Here is a 21,273-nt window from a genome sequence, read left to right on the forward strand (position 1 = left end):
CCCCCTCCTGCCGTTCCACTGGGGCTTGGGGCAGCCCTCTGTGCCCCCCACGTCCCTGCCCTCCAGCTCCTTCCACCCAGCAGGTGCCCCCCGAGCTCCTCTGCTGAGCAGACCTGATCTTCAGCTGGAGCAGGTGGAAGTGCTGCTCCCTGCCCGAACTAGAAGGATGTTCTGGGGCTTCACAATTCACTGAACTCGGTTCTGAGCAGCAGGATTTAGTCCTAACGTCTGCCGTGTGGTGGTTCCGTGACAGTGACTAATGCCTGAGCCCGGCCCGGCTGGCTGGGGTGGGAAGCTGCTGTGCTGCCGTGCCCCGAGCGCCGAGAGCAAAGCAGCTCTGGATGGCCCTGGCTGGTAGCACGCTGTCAATCGGCTCCTTAATGACTCTCTTAAAGAATAAAAGAGCTTCCTGGAAGGGTTTCTTAGGTCTTGTCCCTTCCTCGACTCCTTTCTTGCCTCTTCGCCCTGCCCCCAGCTCTGTGCCTTGTGCTGCCGCCCAGGTTTCTGTTCCTCCTCTCCCCGCTCTCACACCCCGTCCCTTCCCCAGCCCGCTGTCTGCCCCTGCTGACTGCTGCTTCCCAAAGACACCACTGCTTTTCCAGTCCAGCCTATTAATCTTTGTCCCACCCCTCCTGAGGCGGGGGTTTGCGGGAGCCCATTAGCTGTTATCTCTGAAGCCACCCTCGGCAGCCCCCTGGCACGGCAAGCCGGCAGCCAGGCGAGGCCCTCCGCTGCCCTTCCTTCGCTGCTGCTGGCACTGGGCTCTCCTGGCTGCCAGATTGCCTCTCCCTGCCTCCACCCTTCAAAAACATCAGGAGCCTCGAAGCTCCTTGTGCTTCTGCTCAGAGGAGAGGAAATCTTCCTTCAAAAGCCCTCCTGCCCCAGAGGCTGCTGGCAGGGAGGCTGCTGGCAGGGAGGCTGCTGGCAGGGAGGCTGCTGGCAGGGAGGCTGCTGGCAGGGAGGCTGCTGGCAGGGAGGCTGCCCACAGCCCGTCCTGTCCTCCCCTCCTTGCTCTGCAGGGTTAATGCCTCCCTGCAGCTGGGCTGCTGCTGCTGCTGGCTCTGAGGAGCAGCCTGGGGCAGGAGCAGAGCCTGAGGAGGGGCAAGGGGGGCCAGGGGCTGTCGTAGCCATCAGGAGGGTGAAACTCTTGGATCTGCAGTGGAGTGTGGCTGTGCTGGCAGGGAGGGGGTGGCTGCTGGAATGAGCCAGGCTGTGGAGGGAGTGTTTTGCTTTGCCCTTATCTGCTGCCTTGCACCAGAGCAGCTCCACACTGGAGGGCTGCTGGACCACTGCTCTGTTTGTGCCAAAACAAAGGCAACTTTCCCCACTGCTGCTTGCTTTTGTCTCCCCTGGTGTTTAGAAAGCACTGTAGGGAAGGGCTGTGCACGGCCAGCCCTGGAAGCCTTTGTTTGTTTGGGGGTGTTTGGGGCACCGCTCCCTTCTCTGCCTGCCTCTACCACCTGCACCTCTCCAGCCTGGCACACCCAGTGCCTCTGGGATAAGCACACTGGCATCTCCTGACCCTCACAGCCTTGTTTCCCCTCGTGCTGCTTTCCTTCTGTCTGTCCTGCTCCTTGGGGGGGTCCCAGGCTGGCTTTGGGGGCTGGGCTGCGTCCACCCCGGCTCTGCAGACCCCTCCGAGCGCTCCCCGGCCGAGCCCTGGGGACGCCTGGGCGAGAGGCTGGATGCAGGCAGCCTGCAAATGCTGCCTTGTTTATGAGAGCTGCTTGGTGGTGGTGCAGACTGCAGTCTGGGGGGAGCTGGGGAAGTTGGTCTGGCATAAAGCACTGAAGCTGACAGAAGGTTGTAGGGCTGGGGCCGCGATCGATGCGGCACGGGGCGCTGGGAGCGAAGGTCAGAGTCCGGCCCCGGCTCACCCTGAGCAGCTCCCCACGGCTGCTGCAGAGCCTGGGCACAGGGGAGAGCAGCACAGCCTCCAGTCCTTGGAGAGTTCCTGCTCCTGTTTGTTTGGATGCTGCCCCTGCCGGCTCCCTTCCAGGTCTGGCTGCCCTCTTGCAGGGGCAGGGGTCGGGGGGCTCTGTCCTTGCCCGGGGACAGGCAGGTGGAACTCCTGGCACAGAGGCACTGCAAAATGGCAACCTGCAGCTGCTTGTCTGGGAGCTCTCCTCCGGCCCTGGTGTGCTGCAGCTCTTGAACCCCTCTGCCTCGATGGGTCAGGTTTAGCAATTCAAAGCTCTGGCTGGTGAGGTAATTAGGAGGGATAATGCCCACTCCTTCCTCTGCACACCCTGACAGAAAAGCATCCAGGAAGGACTCCTGGACCTCGAAGATAAGCTGCCAGCTGCCACAGAGACTATCAAAGGGTGGCTCAAAGTCAAGAGCAAACAGCTGATTTTGGATGGCTGTGGGCTTTGGTGGTGGTGACAGGAAGCCATCTTCCCTGAGCTGTTGGCTTCCTGGTTTATTTTTACCCCCTGCCCCAGCATGCCTCTCACATGGGAGCTGCCTGCCTCTCTGGGCTCTTCCTCAGCTGACCTAGAAAAGTGATTCTTTCCCCTTCTAAATTAATCAAGAAGTTGGGCTGTGTCTGCCTGCACTCAGCCTGAGACACCTCAGGCCTGTGTCGTGCTGCTGCTCCCTGCCCGGCTCTGCTCCTCTCCCCTGGAGCTGGGGGGGAGCCCTGGGTGGCTCCGGGGTCTCAGCCTGCCGGCAGGGGCAGCTGTGGCAGCCGGAGGCCCTGTGCTGCACTCAGGAGAGCTGTGCCCCCCCGGGCCTGCCGCTGCCCCCCTCCAGTTGTTTGTGTCCCCAGCTGGAAGTTTGTCCTGCCCGGAGCAGCCCTGACTGCTCCCCCAGCACTCTCTGCTCCTGCAGCCCCTGCAGCCCCTGCAGCCCCTGCAGCCCCCTCAGCCTCCCACTGGCCGCGGGGAAACAATGGCCCAGTGTCAGCCTGGCCCCGGGGCTTTCCCAGGGGAGGAGGGCTGCAGCCTGCAGGATAAGGAGCAGGCACCAGAAAGTTTCCTGGTCAGCTGCAAGCCCTTCCTGTTGTTCCAGCAGAGCCCTGCCCGCTGCTGCGGGCTGCTGGGAGGGGGCTGCTGGGTTGTGCTCTCAGCACCTCCGCTCCCCCTGCTTGCTCCTCAAGCCTGCGGGACTGGAGCGCTGCCGGGGAAGAGCTGCCGGGGAGGCAGGAGCCTGGTGGGCAGCAGGGGCAGCAGGGCCGCCGTGACCCTGCTCTGGCAGGGGGTTGGACCCCGGCGGTCCCTGGAGCTCCCTCCCAACCCCTAACGTTCAGTGATTTGTGAGGCCAGCAGCACCTCTGCCTGGGGGAAGGTGTGGAGCTGCCCCCCCGGGCTGGCAGGGCCCCGGGGGTCCCAGCGCAGCAGGACCTCGTTTGTGGCAGGGCGGTGGGGAGGGGGCGGTGGGAGGCTGCGGGGGGCAGGGGGAGGCTGCAGGGGCAGGGGGAGGCTGCGGGGGCAGGGGGAGGCTGCAGGGGCAGGGGGAGGCTGCGGGGGCAGGGGGAGGCTGCAGGGGCAGGGGGAGGCTGCAGGGGCAGGGGGAGGCTGCGGGGGCAGGGGGAGGCTGCAGGGGCAGGGGGAGGCTGCAGGGGCAGGGAGCCCAGCGGGGGCAGGGGGAGACTGCGGGGGCAGGGAGCCCAGCGGGGGCAGGGAGCCCAGCGGGGGCAGGGGGAGGCTGCGGGGGGGCAGGGGGAGGCTGCGGGGGCAGGGGGAGGCTGCAGGGGCAGGGAGCCCAGCAGGGGCAGGGGGAGGCTGCGGGGGCAGGGAGCCCAGCGGGGGCAGGGAGCCCAGCGGGGGCAGGGGGAGGCTGCGGGGGCAGGGAGCCCAGCGGGGGGCAGGGAGCCCAGCGGGGGCAGGGGGAGGCTGCGGGGGCAGGGAGCCCAGCGGGGGCAGGGAGCCCAGCGGGGGCAGGGGGAGGCTGCGGGGGCAGGGAGCCCAGCGCGGCCCCCGCCGAGCCCGGCCCCGCCCGAGTAATCCTTTCCTGTCTGCCCCGCTTGTTTTCCACCGCAGGGCTGAGCCTGCAGCGGGGCCACCATGCCGCTGGTGACGAGGAACATCGAGCCCAGGCACCTGTGCCGGCAGCCGCTGCCCAGCGTGCCCAGCGAGCTGGAATGCATGACCAACATCACCCTGGCAAATGTCATCCGACAGCTGGGCAGCCTGAGTGAGTGCTGCCCCTGGAGCCGCTCCTGCTCTTTATTTAGCTCCCTCCTTTGCTCTCCTGTGCCTACTTCTCCCCCATCTGCCTTCCCTGGGTAATGCTAAAATGCTCTCCTGAAGAAAGCCGACGCTGGCTTCACATCCCTGGGCCTGCTCGGAAGAGAGAGTGGGGAGGGGGTGCTGGGGGGGTGGCTGTGCCTGTGTGAGAGGCTGCAGTGGAGCTGCAGATGGGGAAGGATGGAGCAGCACAGCCCAGGGCTGTAAAGTGGGAGCAGGCAGGAGGTGGTGGCAGAGGCTCTGCTCGCTGAAGGGAGCTGGGCTGGCTGGAGCCTGCCTGGGGGCTGCTCCCTGATGAGGTAACTAAAGCACACACAGCAGCCTGCTGCTGGCACTGGGAGACCTCAGGTGCCCAGTGGGCACTGGGGGGGTTGGAGCTGTGTGAGCTGTGCTGGTGCTGCCTGGCTCAGCTCCCTGGTGGGCAGGGCACCATCCTGGTGATGGCTGGGGGGAAAGCAAGGGGCTGGGTGGTGTTGGGGAAACAAAGCTAATTGTGGTCATGGAGTCAGAGAATGGCTCAGGCTGGAATAGACCTCAGAGAGCATCTGCTGCAACCCCCTGCCGTGGAGAGGGACACCTCTCAGCCAGACTTGGTTGCTTGAGGCCTCATCCAGCCTTGGGGGAGCCACAGCCTCCCTGGGCAGTCTGTGCCACAGTCTCAGCACCCTGGTACTGAAGAACATCTTCCTCAGCTCCAGTCTGACCCTGCTCTGCCTCAGGTTCAAACCATTCCCCCTTGGCCTGGCTCAGACACCTCATGACAAATCCCTCTGCAGCCTTCCTGCAGGTTGCCTTCAGGTCTGCCCAGGCTGCCTCCTCTCCCTGCTGAAATGCTCTGCATGCTGCTTAGCCACCTCTGCCCTTGAAGCCAGACTTTGATCATCAAATCAATGTATTGTTTAGCTTCTCTGTGGTGTCTGCAAGCTCTGCAAAGCAAGGCCCTCATCTTCCACCAAGCCCTTCTCCCTTTCCAAGGGCAGGCTTGGGTGCAGACCATGGCTGAGAGCTGGGCCTGTGTTTGCTGCCAGCTGCTGTCACATTCTGGTGGGCTGCAGAAATGTCACTGCACAGGCAAGAGCAGGCTCTCTGCTCACGTTCAGCTGGCCACCAGTGCTCATTTGTTAGGTCTTGTAGCCAAGATGGTTGTGGAGTGTGAGTAAAATCCACCTTGTGTGTGTGAAATGATGAGGAAGAAGGCAGCAAAGCTGCAAATCCCTGCTGCAGAGGAAGCTAATCCCAGGCCAAAGGCACACAGTGGGTTGGTGTGGCACAGCCCTGGTGAGAGCCTTCAGCTTTGCACCTCCTCTCCTCACCTCACATATTCCAAGCTCCTCTGCTCCTGCCTTGCTGCAGAGGGCAGCGTGCTGGAGGGCAAGCTGCAGCCTGGCAAGCTGCAGCCGGGCAAGCTGCAGCCTGGCCTGGCGGTGGGCAGGGTGCCCTGGGAGCCTGGCTGGGCGATGCTGCAGGGCCCAGGGCCAGGCACCTGCAGCAGGTTGCTGCAGGGGAAGCTCAGGAGAGGTGGGGAGGGAATGCTGAGCACCCCCCCTCAGCCCCTTCCCTGGGGTCTGCAGCCCCAGTCAGACTTCACTGCTGCAGCTCCTCACACCCAGACCACCCAGCTCCTGCCCCCCTCCCCTCCCTCCTTCCCGGCTCACCGAGCAGGGCCGGGCAGCAGCTTCAGTAGGCTGTGACAGCCCTGTCAGGTGAATGATCAGCCATGCCTGCTGCACCACAGCCTCCTTACAAGGATGCAAAGATAAATCTTGTCACACGTGGAGGCTGCAGCGAGCTTCCCCTTCGTCAGGCCTGCAGCTGGGAGCGCTGGGTCGAGGCTCCTGCGCCTCCGGCTGTGCTGCGGAGGGGCCCCAGCTAAAGACAGAAGGAGTCAGGGAATCAGGGCTGCCTGTCCTCCTGCCAGCCCAGCACAGGGAGGATCCTGACTGGGAGCTGCACTTTGGCAGCCAGAGGGACTAAGGCAAAAAATGAATCTCTGCCTTACCCCCTGGAGAGGCCTGCAGGGAGCAGGAGGCTCTGGGAGGTGCTGGCTGATAGCTCTGCAGAGGCAGTTGCACACAGCCAGCCCTAACCCCCCCAGGGCAGCACCTGGCATGGCCTGTGGCCTGAAATCTGCCGTGGTGCCTTCAGCCCTCCTGCTGCATGAGGAGCAGCTGAAGGGACTGGGGTGTTGTAGTCTGGAGGAGAGGATGAGGGGAAACCTTCTGGCTCTTCACAACCTCCTGAGAGGAGGCTGGAGCCGGGGGGGGGTTGGGCTCTTCTCCGTCCTGTAGGTGATAAGACAAAAGGAAATGGCCTGGACTTGTGCCAGGGGAGGGTTAGGTTGGAGATTAGGAAAAATTTCCTTCCTGCCAGAGTGGTCAGGGCCTGGCAGAGGCTGCCCAGGGAGGTGGTGGAGTGCCCACGCCTGGAGGTGTTCAAGGAGGGCACGGCCGTGGCACTCGGGGCCATGGTTTGGGGGCCATGGTGGGGCTGGGCTGGTGCTGGACTGGATGATCTCAGAGGGCTCCTCCAGCCAAACCCATTCCCTGGTGCTCCCAGACCAGGGTGTGCAATGCTCTTCAGGGATTATGTCATACCTGAAGCATCCTCCTCAGCACTGCACTCCCAGGGGCTGCTTTTCCCCTGCTGCTCGTTGCAGCTCCTGCTCAGATCCAGCAGCTCCTTCCAGTTCTGGAAGCACAAACTGAGGCCTAGGCACAAACCAAACCCCAGCTTTTCTCTGTGGAACTGCTGCTGGGAGGTGTTTGTCTTGGGCTGGTGTTGAGCATGGGAAGTCCTCCTTGCAGCCTGGTTACAGCAAATGCTGCTTGGCCCTGAAGTCTCCAGGAGCAAAAATCCCTCCTGTGAGTCTGAGAGCTGTGCCTGGGCTCACTCCTGGAGCCTGCGTGGAGTCTGCACTGTCTGGGAGGAGGTCAGCTGAAGTTAAGGTCCAGCCTTTGCTTTCTACAAACACTTCAAGCTGGCAGTGCCCCCAGAGAGGTGGAGGAGGTTGATGTTTAACCTGGCTGCGTCCCCGTGCTCGGCAGTGCAAGGAGCAGAGCGCGGGAGGGGGGCAGGGAGCCGGGGGGCAGGGAGCCGGGGGGCAGGGAGCCGGGGGGGGGCTGTGCAGCTGGGCTGGGGGCTGCCTGCCGGAGGGGCTCCTGCTGTGACTCACTGCAGACAGCCCTGGTGGAGCTGGTTACCCTTCCCTGGATGTCAGAGCAGATCCTGAGGAGTAACAGATTCCAGAGCACGCTGCTGACCAGATGCTGCTGCTCCTCAAACCCGGAGGGCGCCCTGGGAGCAGCCCTGGCTGGAAACGTTTCCAGCGGGGGGGGCAGGGGGCTGGGGCTGCTCTCAGTGCCAGGTCTGCCCGGGTCGGGGCAGTGGTTTGGGCTCCCTGTCTGAGGCCATGCCTGAGAGCAGGACTCATTGTGAGCTCTTGGGTTCCTTCCAGTTCTCCCCTCTCTGTGTGCCTGTGGCCATCTCTGGTTGCAGATGGGGAGGGCAGAGCTCTGCCGGTCTTGCAGGGGGGGCAGAGCTCTGCTGGGCTTGCAGGGGGGGCAGAGCTGTGCCGGGCTTGCAGGGGGGGCAGAGCTCTGTTGGGCTTGCAGGGGGGGCAGAGCTCTGTTGGGCTTGCAGGGGGGGGCAGAGCTCTGCCGGGCTTGCAGGGGGGGCAGAGCTCTGTTGGGCTTGCAGGGGGGGCAGAGCTGTGCCGAGCTTGCAGGGGGGGGCAGAGCTCTGTTGGGCTTGCAGGGGGGGCAGAGCTCTGCTGGGCTTGCAGGGGGGGCAGAGCTGTGCCGGGCTTGCAGGGGGGGCAGAGCTCTGCTGGGCTTGCAGGGGGGGCAGAGCTCTGCCGGGCTTGCAGGGGGGGCAGAGCTCTGTTGGGCTTGCAGGGGGGGCAGAGCTCTGTTGGGCTTGCAGGGGGGTTAGAGCTCTGCCGGGCTTGCAGGGGGGGCAGAGCTCTGTTGGGCTTGCAGGGGGGGCAGAGGTCTGCCGGGCTTGCAGGGGGGGGCAGAGCTCTGTTGGGCTTGCAGGGGGGGCAGAGCTCTGTTGGGCTTGCAGGGGGGGCAGAGCTCTGCCGGGCTTGCAGGGGGGGCAGAGCTGTGCCGGGCTTGCAGGGGGGTTAGAGCTCTGTTGGGCTTGCAGGGGGGGCAGAGGTCTGCCGAGCTTGCAGGGGGGGCAGAGCTCTGTTGGGCTTGCAGGGGGGGCAGAGCTCTGCCGGGCTTGCAGGGGGGGGCAGAGCTGTGCCGGGCTTGCAGGGGGGGGCAGAGCTCTGTTGGGCTTGCAGGGGGGGCAGAGCTCTGCCGGGCTTGCAGGGGGGGGCAGAGCTCTGCCGGGCTTGCAGGGGGGGCAGAGCTCTGTTGGGCTTGCAGGGGGGGCAGAGCTCTGTTGGGCTTGCAGGGGGGGCAGAGCTCTGCTGGGCTTGCAGGGGGGGCAGAGCTCTGTTGGGCTTGCAGGGGGGGGCAGAGCTCTGCCGGGCTTGCAGGGGGGGCAGAGCTCTGCTGGGCTTGCAGGGGGGGCAGAGCTCTGCCGGGCTTGCAGGGGGGGCAGAGCTCCTGCCCCAGGCCCCTGGGCTGTGCCGCGGCGCTGTGTGTCCCAGCAGCCCAAGCAGGCTCCCGCCTGAGGAGTTCCCGGTTGGATTTGAGTTGGAATCGCCGGGAATGAGTCAATTTCTCAGACACTGCCACCTGAAGGAGCCGAGAGGTCACTGCCTGTGGCTGCGGGGACAGCTCAGCCTCCCGACCAGGGACTGGCTCTGCTCTCTGCTTCCAGAGCTTGTAAACATCTGCAGTTACCCTGGAGGCAGCCTGCTGGAGACTGCAGCCTTTGAGATTCTCCAGAGCAGCCCAGAGCTGACTGCATTTGCTTGTCTCATGAGCAGAGCAGATCTGAAAGGGCCTCCAGAGCCAGCCAGCTCCAGAGCAGCACCGTGCTGGCAGCCCTCTTTTGCTGCCTTGCTTTAACAATGACTTGAAAGGGGCTCGGTGGCTTCTGATGGCTTGGCCATGCCTCGGGGCTGCCAGGTGTGGGTGGAACAGAGCCTTTCCCTCCTGGGTGTTCAGCCCTGGCACTCTTGGTCTGTCCATTCCTCCTTTCTTCAGCAGAAGCAGCTGGGAGGCCGAGTCTGCTGCCAGCAGGGTAACTTGGCCCCTCTGCCCTTGCAGGTAAATTTGCAGAGGACATCTTTGGAGGGCTGTTCACCCAGGCCAGCACCTTTGCCTCCCGGGTCAGCGTCCTGGTCGAGAGGGTCGACCGCCTGCAGGTCAAAGTCACTCAGCTGGACCCCAAAGAGGAGGAAGGTAATGGAGTGCAGCACAGACCCTGCAGGGGAGGTTCTAATTTGAGTCAGAGTGGTTGGTTCCTGGCCATGAGAGAAGCCCAGCACTGTCCCTGCTGTTGGGACCTCATCCCCTGGGCTAGGAGGTGTGGACAGCACGAGCCCAGGCTGCTCCTTAGCCTCTCTCCGGGTGCAAATTCCCTCTGCAGCAGTCTGGTGGCTTGGGCCTCGGTCAGAGGGGCTCAGAAGCACATCAGCAGCTCTCAGAGGAGAGCCATGTCTGCAGCAGTGGATCTTGGCACAGCACCATTTGAGATCTGCTGGGCTTCCCAGGGGAGCTGTGGGAAAGGGAACCTGGCCTGAAGATGTGCTGAGCATGCCAAGAACTCCAACTGGAGTCAGATGTTCACTGCTTGATCCTCAGTGTCACTGGCCTGGGTCAGGCTGCTCTTCACTTGCTCTCTCCTCTTTCTTGCAGTCTCCTTGCAAGGCATTAACACCAGGAAGGCCTTCAAAAGCTCCACTACTCAGGACCAGAAGCTCTTTGACAGAGATTCTCTCCCCGTGCCTGTTCTTGAAACCTACAGGACCTGCAACACTCCTCCACCCCTCAACATTCTCTCACCTTACAGGTATGGCTGCAACACCTTCCTGGCCCCTTGTTGCCATGGGGAGGAGCAGCTCATCCTCCAGCCTGCTGAGGAGGTCCCTTCCCATCCTGTGCTGTGTTGGAGTAGCCATTTGCTGCCAGGAAGCCTCCAGGCCTGGAGCTTGGGCTGACAGATTTGGTTAACTGCTGCCACTTGTGGGCCTGCCCCGGGGCAGCGCTTGGCCAGCCCTGCAGGAAGGTAGTGGCTGTTGTGCAGATGATGCATTGCTGTTGTGCCTCTCTGCAGCCCTGTGGCTCCTCTCCAGAAAGGCTTAGCACAGCCTGCAGAGTGTGCAGCTGGAAGGGGCTGTCACCCAGGTGGCCACAGCAGGCTCCTGGAGATGCTTTCTGTGGCCTCCTCTGCCTGGTCTGAGACATCTGATGTGACCTCCTCTGGCTCTGCAGCCACTTCTCCTGAGCAACCCTGCTCAGATTTCATCTCACAGGAGGTAGGAGTAAAGGGGGTCAGGATCCAGAGGCTGAGCCCACATCCATAAATATCTCCTGAGCAGGTAAAAGTAATTACAGATAGCTGGAGGCAGCTGGCTGCTGCCAGACGCAGCTGCACTGCAAAGCAGGAGCAGAGGCTGTGGCTGTGTGTGTGTCAGCTCAGGAGCTTCAAGGACACTGCTGCTCTGATTTAGGGTTCCTGAGCTGGGGGGGAAGCTTTTCACACCCCAAACACAGCACACAGGCAGGAGCTGAAGTGAGAGCCCTGCTGCTCCCTGGCCACGGCTCAGAGCAGCTGCAGGGTGAGGTGCTGAGTGGTGCTGAGTGTGTGAGGCCGAAGTGCTGGCAGGTGGAGAGCCAGGGGGAGTGAGGCTGTGGCTGCACTGCTGCTGGCCTGGGGGAGAGAGGTGAGAGCAGCATCTGACCTTGCTGCAGACTTCAGACTGCCACCTGCTTGTGCTTTGTGTTTTCCTTCAGCTTCAAACCTGACTTGGGCCTTGCCTGTTGTTTTCTTCCTGTTCTAGGGACGATGGCAAAGAGGCTCTTAAATTCTACACAGATCCTTCGTATTTCTTTGACCTTTGGAAGGAGAAAATGCTTCAGGACACCAAGGATATTATGAAGGAGAAGAGGAAGCACAGGGTGAGGGGCTGGGAGCTGTCTGCCTGCAGAGGCACTTGGGGAGGAGCAGGAGGGGGAAGTGGTAACGAATCCTGGGCTCCAAATTCAGGTTTGCTCTCTTAAATCCTCTGCAGCTTCACAGATTGCCCTGGGTTGGGAGGGACCCTCCAAGGTCATCTTGGCCAACCCCCTGCAGGCTTTCCCAGGGAGGTTACAGCAAAGTCAAATAAGATTTGAGTTTGGTTTCTGCCTGCCCTAGAAAGAGAAGAAGGAGAACCCCAACCGGGGCAACGTCAACCCACGGAAGATCAAAACCCGCAAGGAGGAGTGGGAGAAGCTGAAAATGGGGCAGGAGTTTGTGGAGTCCAAGGACAAGCATGGCCCTGCTGGGTAAGCTGGGCTGGGGTCCCTGGGCAGGGGGTGACTGGGATGCAGCTCCCCCTGCTCCATGCTCTGCTGCTCAGCTTCTGCAGAGGGAGCCTGCTGCTGCTCCCAGAGCTGCCGAACACCGCAGGGAGCTGCGCAGCTCCAGCAGGGTGGCAGGAACAGCTTTGCCAGCAAGTCTGCTCTCAGCCTGCCTGGCTTGTGGGCACAGAAAGTGTTGAGAGCTTTGGCTCCCAACCCTGTGGTGATGCCCTCCCATTGCAGGCAGCCTGGGTGCCTCCTGCTGCAGAGCAGGGTGGCACCTGGCTGGCACCTGGCTGCCGTTGTGTGGTTTGCTTTCCTCCGGCTCACCAAAGGCTCTCCGCAGCCTGAGCTCCAAGCGGGGGCTGCCCCGTCCCGGTGCTCCAAGCTCCAGAGCTGGCTGCAGTGCCTCTGGCTTGGGAATTCATTTAACTTCTGACACCAGGCAGGCTGGAGGCAGCCTGAGCTCCCCACAATGCCCCTGCTCAGCTGCTCTCCTCGCAGCTTCCTCTCACACAAGACAAATCTCTCTTCAAATCACACTCTCCAGCTAAAAATAACCGCTGCCTTGGGTTTGATAGGAGCAGGTCTGGTGCCTAGCAGAGGGATGGAGCAGCACAGCAGCACCAGCCTCCTGCTCCTCTCTCCTCTTGGAAGCAGCTTCATGCATTTGGACTTGTGAGGTCCAGAGCCCCCCAGAATGGGGAGGTTGCAGCACCCCACAGTGAAGGAAGCTCATGGAAGTGGTGTGAGGGTGATTTCCCCTGCAGTCCTGTGCCAGCTGTGGATCCTTCCTTGTCCTGGCATCACTGTTGGCATTCTTAGGTTCTTTGTGCTGCTTCTGTGGCTTTGGCTTTGGGCATCTTGCAGCAGCTTTTCTTTTCTGGCCACTGGTGTGTGGGAGTCCTTCAGATCCCACTGGTCAAAACACAACCTGCTAAAGGTCCTTTCTGTGCTGTTAATGGTAAGAAACATTGCAGTGGTGCCCAGGGACAGGACCAGGGGCAAGGGGCACAAACTGGAACCCAGCAGGTTCCAACTGAACAGGAGGAGAAACTTCTCTGGTGTGAGGCTGCTGGAGGCCTGGAGCAGGCTGCCCAGAGAGGTTGTGGAGTCTACTCCTCTGGAGACTTTCCAACCCCACCTGGATGTGTTCCTGTGTGACCTGCCCTGGGTGACCCTGCTGTGGCAGGGGCTTGGGCTGGGTGAGCTCTGGAGGTCCCTCCCAACCCCTGGGGTCTTGGAGGCTGATCCATGGCACTTGGATGCCACCAGAGCTGTTGGGTGGCTGTAGCCCCTCCAGCAGGCAAAGCTCTTGCAGGCAAAGGGGGAACTGAGCCTTAGACACTGCCTTGTCGTGCTGGAGTGCAGCTGTGGCGCTGCTGTCCCCCAGGTACCCTCCTGCCATGGTCTATCAGAACGGCAGCATCGGCTCCAGCGAGAGCGTGGACGGGAGCTGCTACCCCCCCCCGCCGCAGGCTGACTCCATTGTGCCACCACCTCCCTCCTTCCCAGATGACAGCCTGCCTCCACCCCCGGTGGAATTTAGGTAAGCCTACAGCATCCCTTCTGTCACCCAGCAGTGGGAGGTGGTGTAAAAGGATGACAAGAGACAGGCTGGGACAGTTCAGCACAACTTCCTGCCGGGTGCTGGATGGGAAGCAGAACGCTGCTGTCTGGAGGGGAGGTGCAGCTGCAGACAGGGACCCCTGTCCCTGAGGCACTGCTCCCTAAATCCCAACCACTGCCAGCACTCCAGAGCTTAGGGACACAGAGGGCTTGGGTGGTGCAGGCCAGAGGAAAGGGCTGGGAGGAAGCTCAGCCCGAGGCGCGAGGGCTGCTGGCAGCGGCAGCTAGAGCTGGGACTCTGTGTCTGGGCTGACACATGACCTGCATTAGCACTGAGGTTCTGCAGCCCGCTCTGGCCTCCCAGCTAACAGCCTTCCCCCTCCCCTCTGCCTCCACAGCTATCCTGCAGACAACCAAAGAGGTTCTGGGTCCGGAGGCCCCAAGCGATCCAGCCTGGTCAGCCCCAGCCACCCGCCGCCGGCTCCCCCCATCGGCTCCCCCTCCGCAGCCAGGCCTGGCTTTGCTCCCCCTCCAGCACCGCCTCCACCACCACCACTGATGGGAAACATCCCTCCTCCACCACCTCCCGTGGGCTTCCCATCCCCAGGAACCCCCCCTCCCCCCTCCCCCCCTTCTTTCCCTCCTCACCCCGAGTTTGCTGCCCCCCCGCCGCCGCCACCCCCCCCAGCAGCCGAGTACAACAGTGTGCTGCCAGCTGCGCTGCCACAGCTGCCTGGGGGCAATGTGCCACCTCCCCCACCACCACCACCTCCCCCTGGGCCACCACCTCTGTCTTCTGGTGGCCTGGATGGTCCTCCACCTCCTCCTCCACCCTTGGACACCTCTGCCTCCAAGCCCAAGTCATCCCTGCCTGCGGTTAGCGATGCCAGGAGCGATCTGCTCTCAGCCATTCGCCAAGGTAAGCTTTGGCTTCTCTGCCAGCTTCTTCCTTGCTTCTGGAGGACCCCACAGTGTCCAAGTGTGAGCCCTTGGGAGCCACCTCGCGAGCAGTGCTGTCACTGCCTCGCTCTTGAGACCCACCCTGTGTGGTCCCTCCTTGCCTGCCCACTCTGATGGCAGCCTCAGGAGGTTTTGTGCCTGCCCCTGCTCCTTAGGCCATGGCAGCATTGGGGTTGGTGTGCTCCGGCTCCGTGAGTGGATGAAAGGGCAGTGGAAGTAACCCCTCAGAGGAGCACAGAAACCATTCCCTTCCCATCCCACCTGCCCACCCAGCCTGTCTGGGCTGTCACTCACCATCAGCATCAGCCCACGGCGTGTCCAGTGCCGGCCGGCAGCGCCCAGGCTGCCGAGCTCAGAGGATCGCTTCCAGGGATGGCTGCCTGGGGGATCTCGGCGTGACCAAAGCTTTCTGCACCATCCCCTCCCTCCCCTTCTGCCCAACAGGCTTCCAGCTGCGCAAGGTGGAGGAGCAGAGGGAGCAGGAGAAGAGGGACGTTGTGGGCAACGACGTGGCCACCATCCTGTCGCGCCGCATCGCCGTGGAGTACAGCGACTCGGAGGACGACTCCTCGGAGTTCGATGAGGACGAGTGGTCGGATTAGCCAGGCTTCCACCCCCTGCTTCCCCTCCTCTCCTGCCTTAACACCTTAAAGAATCAGGTGGCCAAACCTTCCACCACTTCCCTTTTCCACCCCGTAACCAAAGATGTGCCAAGGGGGTTCAGACGACCAGCAGCAGATCTGCCCTCGGCCTCCCCCCCGGCCGTGGCAGGACTCTGGGCGCTCCTCACGGACGCCGCGGGTGTGGGGTTGGGGGTAGCTGGAGGGGCTGTAAGGGTCTGCTGTTGGAAAGAGAGCTCTAAGCCTCCGGGTCCTTGGTGCCAGCAGGCAGAGCACACAGCAGCCCTGCCCCTGAGGGAGTCAAGATGGATGATGTGGTGGCGGCGCGGATGAAGGACACCTCCAGCTGCCCTGCTCCTCGCACCCGCAGCCAGCTGCTCCCGTGGCCCGCCCTTCCCAGTGCATACTGGGAGTGCTGCAAGAAAATGGCCTTTAAATGTCACTCCTCTGCTGCACCCCACTGACACAGGAGCAGGTTAAGGCAGCAGTGCACAATTCCTGCCCCTTAGTATTATTTGCAGACCGCGCTGCCTGGGCTGCGCCTCCCGGCCTGGGGGTGCAGAGGGCACTGGGTGCAGGGTGAGGAGGGGCAGGGTTTGCTTCAAGAGCTGCCTTCACCTTCCCCAAATCCTCTCCCTGGGCTGCCTCACAGAAAGAGACTTGCACAAAGGGGGTGCAAAAGTTTGGGCACACAATTGCTTCCCACGTGTGGGACAGCAGAGCCATGACCCCACTGAGCTCCCTCTGTGTGTGCTGGAGCTCTGCTGTGCTGACTTCTGCCTGCTGGGAGAGTGCTTGAAGCAGGGCAGGGCACAAGTGCCTCAAGCAAGGAGGTGGTGTGGGGAGGGCTCCTCTGAACCCCAGGCTCTTGGCAGCTTCTCTGGCCTGTTCAGGGCAATGCTGCAGTTGGTTTGGGAGGTGCTTTGTGCAGTGGGCTGACCACAGAGGGCCTTGAGGAGCAGCAAATGCTGGCAGGAGCTCTGCTGCCTTCTTCATGTGCCTAGGAGCACCTCATGTGAGCTGAGTTGCCTATGGGTTACATCAGCCCTGCTCTACCTTGTTTCCCATCCTTTGCTCATTAGCATTCATTAGTTAATTTGCAGAAGACGTTTCTGCTTGTCACTCACCCTGGGAATTCCTGAGCTGCTCACTGCAGCCCTGGAGAGCAAGTGGTGACCTTGAACTGGCTGCCCTGGGCTTTGTGCCTGGCTTCTGTGCCCTTCATAGGCCATAAGCACACCTGGGCAGTCTGCAAGCAAATGCCCTGCTCCAGCTGTGTGCTGGCATTTGAGCATGGCTCAGGCAGGGTCATGCCAGAAAATGATTGCAGAGCCCTTGGGAGACCCTGGGTGCAGCAGCTGTGGAGTGGGACCAGCTGCACCTCTGCTTACAACCAACTCTGCAACCCTTTTTGTTTTGCCTTGCCCAGTGTGAGGTGTGCCAGCCTGTGCCTGTTCCTTCTCCTCTGCCTTGCCCTGCTTAATGATGTTGCTGATACCTGGAGTGCCAGGCCCAGCCCCAGGCTGCCAGCTTGCTGAAAATCCTTCTTGGGTGTTGATTGATGGCTCCAGTGTGTGCCATGGAGCTCTCATGGGCTCCTTGCCTGCCTGCCTGCCTGCACATCTCTAAGGCTGGGCAGGGCAGATGGTGGCTGGAGGATGGGGATGAGCTTTGCTGGGGTGCAGATCAAGCTGAGAGAGTCACTGCCCTGCCACAGCATCAGACTTTGTCTGCAGATCCCCTGGATGCAAAGGGCACAGCCAGGGAGGCATCCCCACGGGCCAGGAGCATCTGAGCCGTGCCAGGCCCAGGCTGTGGAGAGGGAACAAACCCCTGGAGTGCCAGGCAGGCAGCGTGCAGTGGAGGGACTTGGAAATGCAAACTGATTACTGCTGCAAGCTGGGGAGGGGAGGCTGGGGAGAAGCACTGCTGCTTGTTTTGCTGCTCTTCCTCTGAGCATCCTCCTCTGGCTTCCCTGGGACACAGCTTCCTGGGGAAGAGGGAGCTGGGGGCTAAGCTGCGCTGGCAGCGTGGGGCCAGGAGCTCCCCCGTGCCAAACCTGGGCTCGTTCTAAACTGCCTTAGCGAGGCTGGGAGAGGAGAGCTGCAGTGGTGCTGTGTGTGAAGTGCAGCCAAGTGCCACACTCCCTGCTCCCCAGGGGCTGGGGGCTGTCGGGCAGGGCCCTGCGGGCGGCGGGGCCGCGCTGGCCTGTTGCACAAGGCTGCTGTGTGGGCGAGCTGGGCTGGCACGGCCACGGGTGGGGTCGGCTCCTCGGGCTGCCTCTCCAGCTCCAGAGGCAATGGGAGGGACGCTGCTTTGTCCCTGCAAGCCTGCTGGAACCACCCCCTGCTTCCAAACTCCCACCCCGAGGGGCGAATGGGAGTTCCTCGATCTCAAACAGCAGGGCTGGGCAGGTAGGGGAGGCCGGGTGGGGATTTGCCTTTGGTTTGAGCCTGGCGTGGGGATGGTCCAGGCACAGCTGGGCTAAGGCAGCCTCTGAGCAGCCTTGCAAGATCACAGAGCGCTGGGCCACCAAGTAAGCTCCGCAGGGGAAGGGGAGAGGTGCCAAAAACAACCTTTGCAAGACAGCAGCTGCGCTGTAACTGCGGGGCCGCTGCCCCACGGAGCCCGGGGGCCAGCGCTGGGCTCCCTCTGCCGCCTTTGTCATCTCGCGTTAGCTTCTTCATCCTCACCCTCCCTCACGGTGCTGGGCAGGCCAGCCAAAAAAGCAGGAGCCGGCAGCTGGGGGCCAGCTCTGGGAGGAGCCCCCAGCTTCCCATGCCCCCCCAGCCCTGTCCCTGCGGACGCAGCCGTTTCACCCCTCCCGGAGGCGCAGGCTGGGGCAGGTCTCCTCTGCCTGCCCCCGGCCGGCGCCGCGCTCCCGGTGAGCATCGTCCTGGTGCCCTCCCCGCGGTGCTCGGCTGCTGCTCTGCCTCTCCGGCCCCTTCCCAGGCCGTGCTCACAGGGGAAAAGCTTCGTCCCGGCTCCCCGGGCTCCGCCTGGAGCCTCCATGCGCAGCCGGTGACCTTCACTGCGTTCTCTCCTTATCAGACCCAGAGCAGCAGAGCAGATCGAGGGAAGGGGCTGCCGGAGGTCCCAGCTGGCTGGAAGCTGGCGTCAGGGGCAGGAGCTGTTCCCGTCTGGGCTTTCTCAATCCCTGAACTTGTTTGAGGTGCCTCTCACGGAAGGAGCTGCCCTTGAGGGCTTCCAGCAGGGAGGAGCTGGCTGGGCCGGGTGTGGGGCAGCTGCAGGTTTCCTTGCTGGTGGATTTTTTTTGGGGGGTGGGGGGATGCTTTCTTCTTCCTTTTGAAACAAAGCCTTGAAGTGGGAAGTGGCTCTGATTGTTTTTATTCCTGTATTAACGCTCATTTTAATTCATTTCAGAAACTAACTCCTTTTCCTTCCTGATTCTAGACTCTCCTAGCCTTAGACGAGCTCTAACCCTCCTCAGTGCCTTATTTGCCTACACCATATAAATATATTTATAAGAGTAATTATTCCACTCAGATCTTCGGGGGGTTCTTGCTGAGCAGAAGAGGGGGTGGGAAGTGCCCTCCCAGGACCCCACCAGGCTGGGGTGGGATGGGAGATGCTTGATGGGAACTCTCGGAGCGGGGATTACCCCAGACCAAAGCAGTGTCAGCACTGAAACTCTACTTGTGGGGCAGAAACCCCAAGACCCAAACCCGACCAAGCAACGTCCTGGGCAGAGCACTGTGGAGTTGTTCGGTCGCCTTAGCCCTGCAGAGCCAAACGCTGCCGGCCAGGCCCTGCTGCCCCGGGGGCAGCCGCTGCGGGGGGCAGCCGCTGCGGGGGGCAGCCGAGCCCGGACCCGGCCCGGGCAGCGGCCGCGGTGCCTTCCCCTGCTGGCTGCTGCCTCCAGCCAGGCTTCCCTGCCGCTGTGTCTGTGTTAGGCTCAGCTCAGCAACCCCTGGAGGGAAATCCCCAGCTGCAAACATGATTTTTTTGTAATGTACATGTAAAAAGGAAAAAAGAAGAGAAGCCTTTTTGGGATCCTTTTGTAAAAGTTGATAAAACCTTTCTAGCCAGCTGCTGTCTGCCTCTCTTACTGGGGGTGGGGGCTGTGGTCCTTCCCCTGTGGAAACTTGGCTGCTCCCGGGCACAGGGGCTGCTGGGGCTGCTCTGTGTCACTTCTCTGCCTGGGAGCACGGCCAGGTGCTGGCCACCCCTCCTGTCCTGCTGGGGGAGCCCGGGCTGGGTCCTGTCTGCAGAGGGCTGAGGAAAGCCAGCGGCTCCCTCACGAACCGCAGCCTCTTCAGTACCAACACAGCCACGCCAGGGTGGGTTGGGGGCCCTGGGTGGTGGTCGCCAGTGCTGCCTGTGGTGGGTGCCAGCACCATCTGGGAGGAGCCCGCAGCCTCCTGCTCGCTCCCTGCCATACAGAATGAGCCTGAGCTCCATTTCGCAGGAGCAGAACCGCCGCAGCTGGGCTGTGAGGGGGCTGCCGCTGCTCAGCTTGGCTTGGCTTGGGCTGCTTGGGTTTTGCGCCTCCATTTCAGCTGCTCAAGGTCCCTTCTGCAGTGACTCTGCCCAGCCGCAGCCGCGGTGGCTGCCGGCCCTGCTCTCAGGTGCTCTGCCGCCCGCCTGTCTGCTTTTGTCTCGCTGGTCGGTGGAGAGCAGCACAAAGCTCTGTCCCTGCTGCTTCCTCAGCCCTGCTTTTTACCACCAGCTTTGCTCTGCCAAATTCCCTTGGCTTGCAGGAGGCACCTCCGCAGCGCTCTGCCTTTCCTGGCTGACAATGGTCCCTGGCTGCAGAACCTCATTAGATTAATTGGCCTTGCCAGCTTCGGAACAAGCAAAGCCCTTCAGTCGTGCTGGGGCGCGGAGGGCAGGGGAAGGAGGGACGTCTGGAGCTGCCGTGCTCGCTGGTGCTGGGTGTCCTGGCTCCGGCTCGGGTCCGGGAGGAGCAGCTGAGCTTCCTGGCTGCCTGCTCAGGATGGGTGTGGCTGCGGCCAAGGCTAACTTGGTGCCTTCACTTTTTTGGGGGGCACTCCAGCACACAGCCCTGTGCTTTTGGGGCAGCCAGGGCCGCTCAAAGTCATCTTGGGGCACCGGAGGTGGGGGGAGAGGGGGTAGTGCCGAGAGCGGTGCTGCTTTACAGCCCTGAATGGCAGCTGCTGCTCCCCAGCCTGGGATTGAGCTAGATGCAGGCAGGCGAAGCCCGGCGCCGGTGCTGCCGGAGCCTGAGCCCATTCTGGGGGCTGCGGCTGCCTGCGGGGGAGCTGCTGCAGCTGGGCAGAGTTTGCAGGGCTCGGCTGTGCCTGGGCGCTGGCCTTGGCCCCGGCTTTGATGCGTCTGTCCGTCTGTCCGCTCCGCGGGGCTCGGCCCCGGATCACAGCTGGCCGAGCTCCGGCTTCACAGGACCCCCTGTCTGCAAAGACCTCTTTAATTTTCTCCTTCAAGGTGGTGTTAGCAACACCCAGAAGATGCTGCCGGCTGCCGTGGACGAGTGGGCTGCGTGTCCTTTCCACCACTGACGTCAGCTTCTCTCCCTTAATTCCCCCTCTGGGACCCGAGCGAGTGCAGGCGCTGCCAGCTCGGATCAGCGTTAACAGGCTGCTCTCCCAGTGTGTGGCACAGCTCTGCCGTGCCAATGTCACCCCCGACGCGCTGCTGCCTGCGCCAAGCAGCCAGGGCTGGTGGGAGAGCTCTCCCAGCTCCCCGGGAAGGGCCTGCTGCCAGCAGAGTCCCCGTTCCTTGCACGTAGGTGTGCTGAGATGGCAGCTCAGCCCCTCTAGAAATGGCTGACTCCTTCTTTCTCGCTCTCTGCCTTTTTTTTTCCTCTCTCCCCCCCCCTTTTTTTTTCCCTCCCTTTTTTGCCTTCTCCTCCCTGCCTTTGCCGTTGCCTACGCGGCTGTGTGGGGAAGGCAGTCGGCTCCCGTGCTGCGGATGGCTTTATCTGTAACTCTTCCATCTGCTCACAGCAGCTCACAAATAACCACAGGGTGCCAGAGGAATTATGTATTTGGAGCTCAAGTTTCTTCTGCAGGCTGGCAGGGCAGCAGCTCTGCGCTGGGCTCCGCCGCTCCGCAAAGGCCAGCGCCTGCCTGTGGAGGGCTTAGAGCAGCCAGTGCCGAGCTGGGGCTGCAGCCAGGGCCAAATTACTCTTCCCAGCACCATCTCCAGGCCAGGATGAGTTAGACAAAGCCCCAGCCCCAAGCCAACATCTGAGTCTCGTCCTCTGCGAGCTGCCAACGGGGAGCAGAGGGTGCTGGTCCCTGCTCGTGGGGTCGTGGTGTGAAGCCTGAAAGACAAAAAAGGAGGTTGCAGGGTGCTGGAGACCGACCAGGTTCCCAGACTGCTGCTTGCTGTATCCTACCCAGAGCGGCTTTTGGGCCAGGCTCTCCTTCCCTGGGAGGAGCTGGGCGATGCCTCCCAGTGCCACAGCTCCGTGGTGGCTGGGGATGGCTCTCCACAGCTGGAGACACCCTGGGCAAAGCCTCCCCCTGCCCTCGGCGTTTGCTGAACCGCTTCCGAGCGAGCAGGGCCACGTTTGCTTCATTTCCTGAC

At 62.4% G+C, this 21,273-nt stretch overlaps 1 protein-coding gene across 3 annotated transcripts in view; it reads left to right on the plus strand.

The window, feature by feature from the left end:
• Positions 1-18,791, plus strand: part of WASF2 (WASP family member 2) — a 34,689-nt gene extending 15,898 nt beyond the window's left edge. Inside the window, exons 1-9 of one of the 3 annotated variants that reach the window (XM_068159066.1) lie at positions 2,918-3,288; positions 3,984-4,137; positions 9,356-9,490; positions 9,947-10,100; positions 11,092-11,209; positions 11,448-11,578; positions 12,987-13,142; positions 13,561-14,081; positions 14,567-18,791. In XM_068159066.1, coding sequence (XP_068015167.1) covers positions 4,008-4,137; positions 9,356-9,490; positions 9,947-10,100; positions 11,092-11,209; positions 11,448-11,578; positions 12,987-13,142; positions 13,561-14,081; positions 14,567-14,724 — 1,503 coding nt within the window. In that variant the 5' untranslated portion in view covers positions 2,918-3,288; positions 3,984-4,007 and the 3' untranslated portion in view covers positions 14,725-18,791. Of the gene's footprint in view, positions 1-2,917; positions 3,289-3,983; positions 4,138-8,670; positions 8,895-9,355; positions 9,491-9,946; positions 10,101-11,091; positions 11,210-11,447; positions 11,579-12,986; positions 13,143-13,560; positions 14,082-14,566 lie in introns of those variants that run through there. The other 2 variants (XM_068159065.1, XM_068159067.1) reach the window with 2 other exon arrangements.
• Positions 18,792-21,273: the final 2,482 nt, after the last annotated feature.

This window comes from Melanerpes formicivorus, unplaced genomic scaffold (genome assembly GCF_026170545.1).
Source record: "Melanerpes formicivorus ecotype bairdi unplaced genomic scaffold, bMelFor1.0.p_v2 SCAF_45, whole genome shotgun sequence".
NCBI lineage: Eukaryota > Metazoa > Chordata > Aves > Piciformes > Picidae > Melanerpes > Melanerpes formicivorus.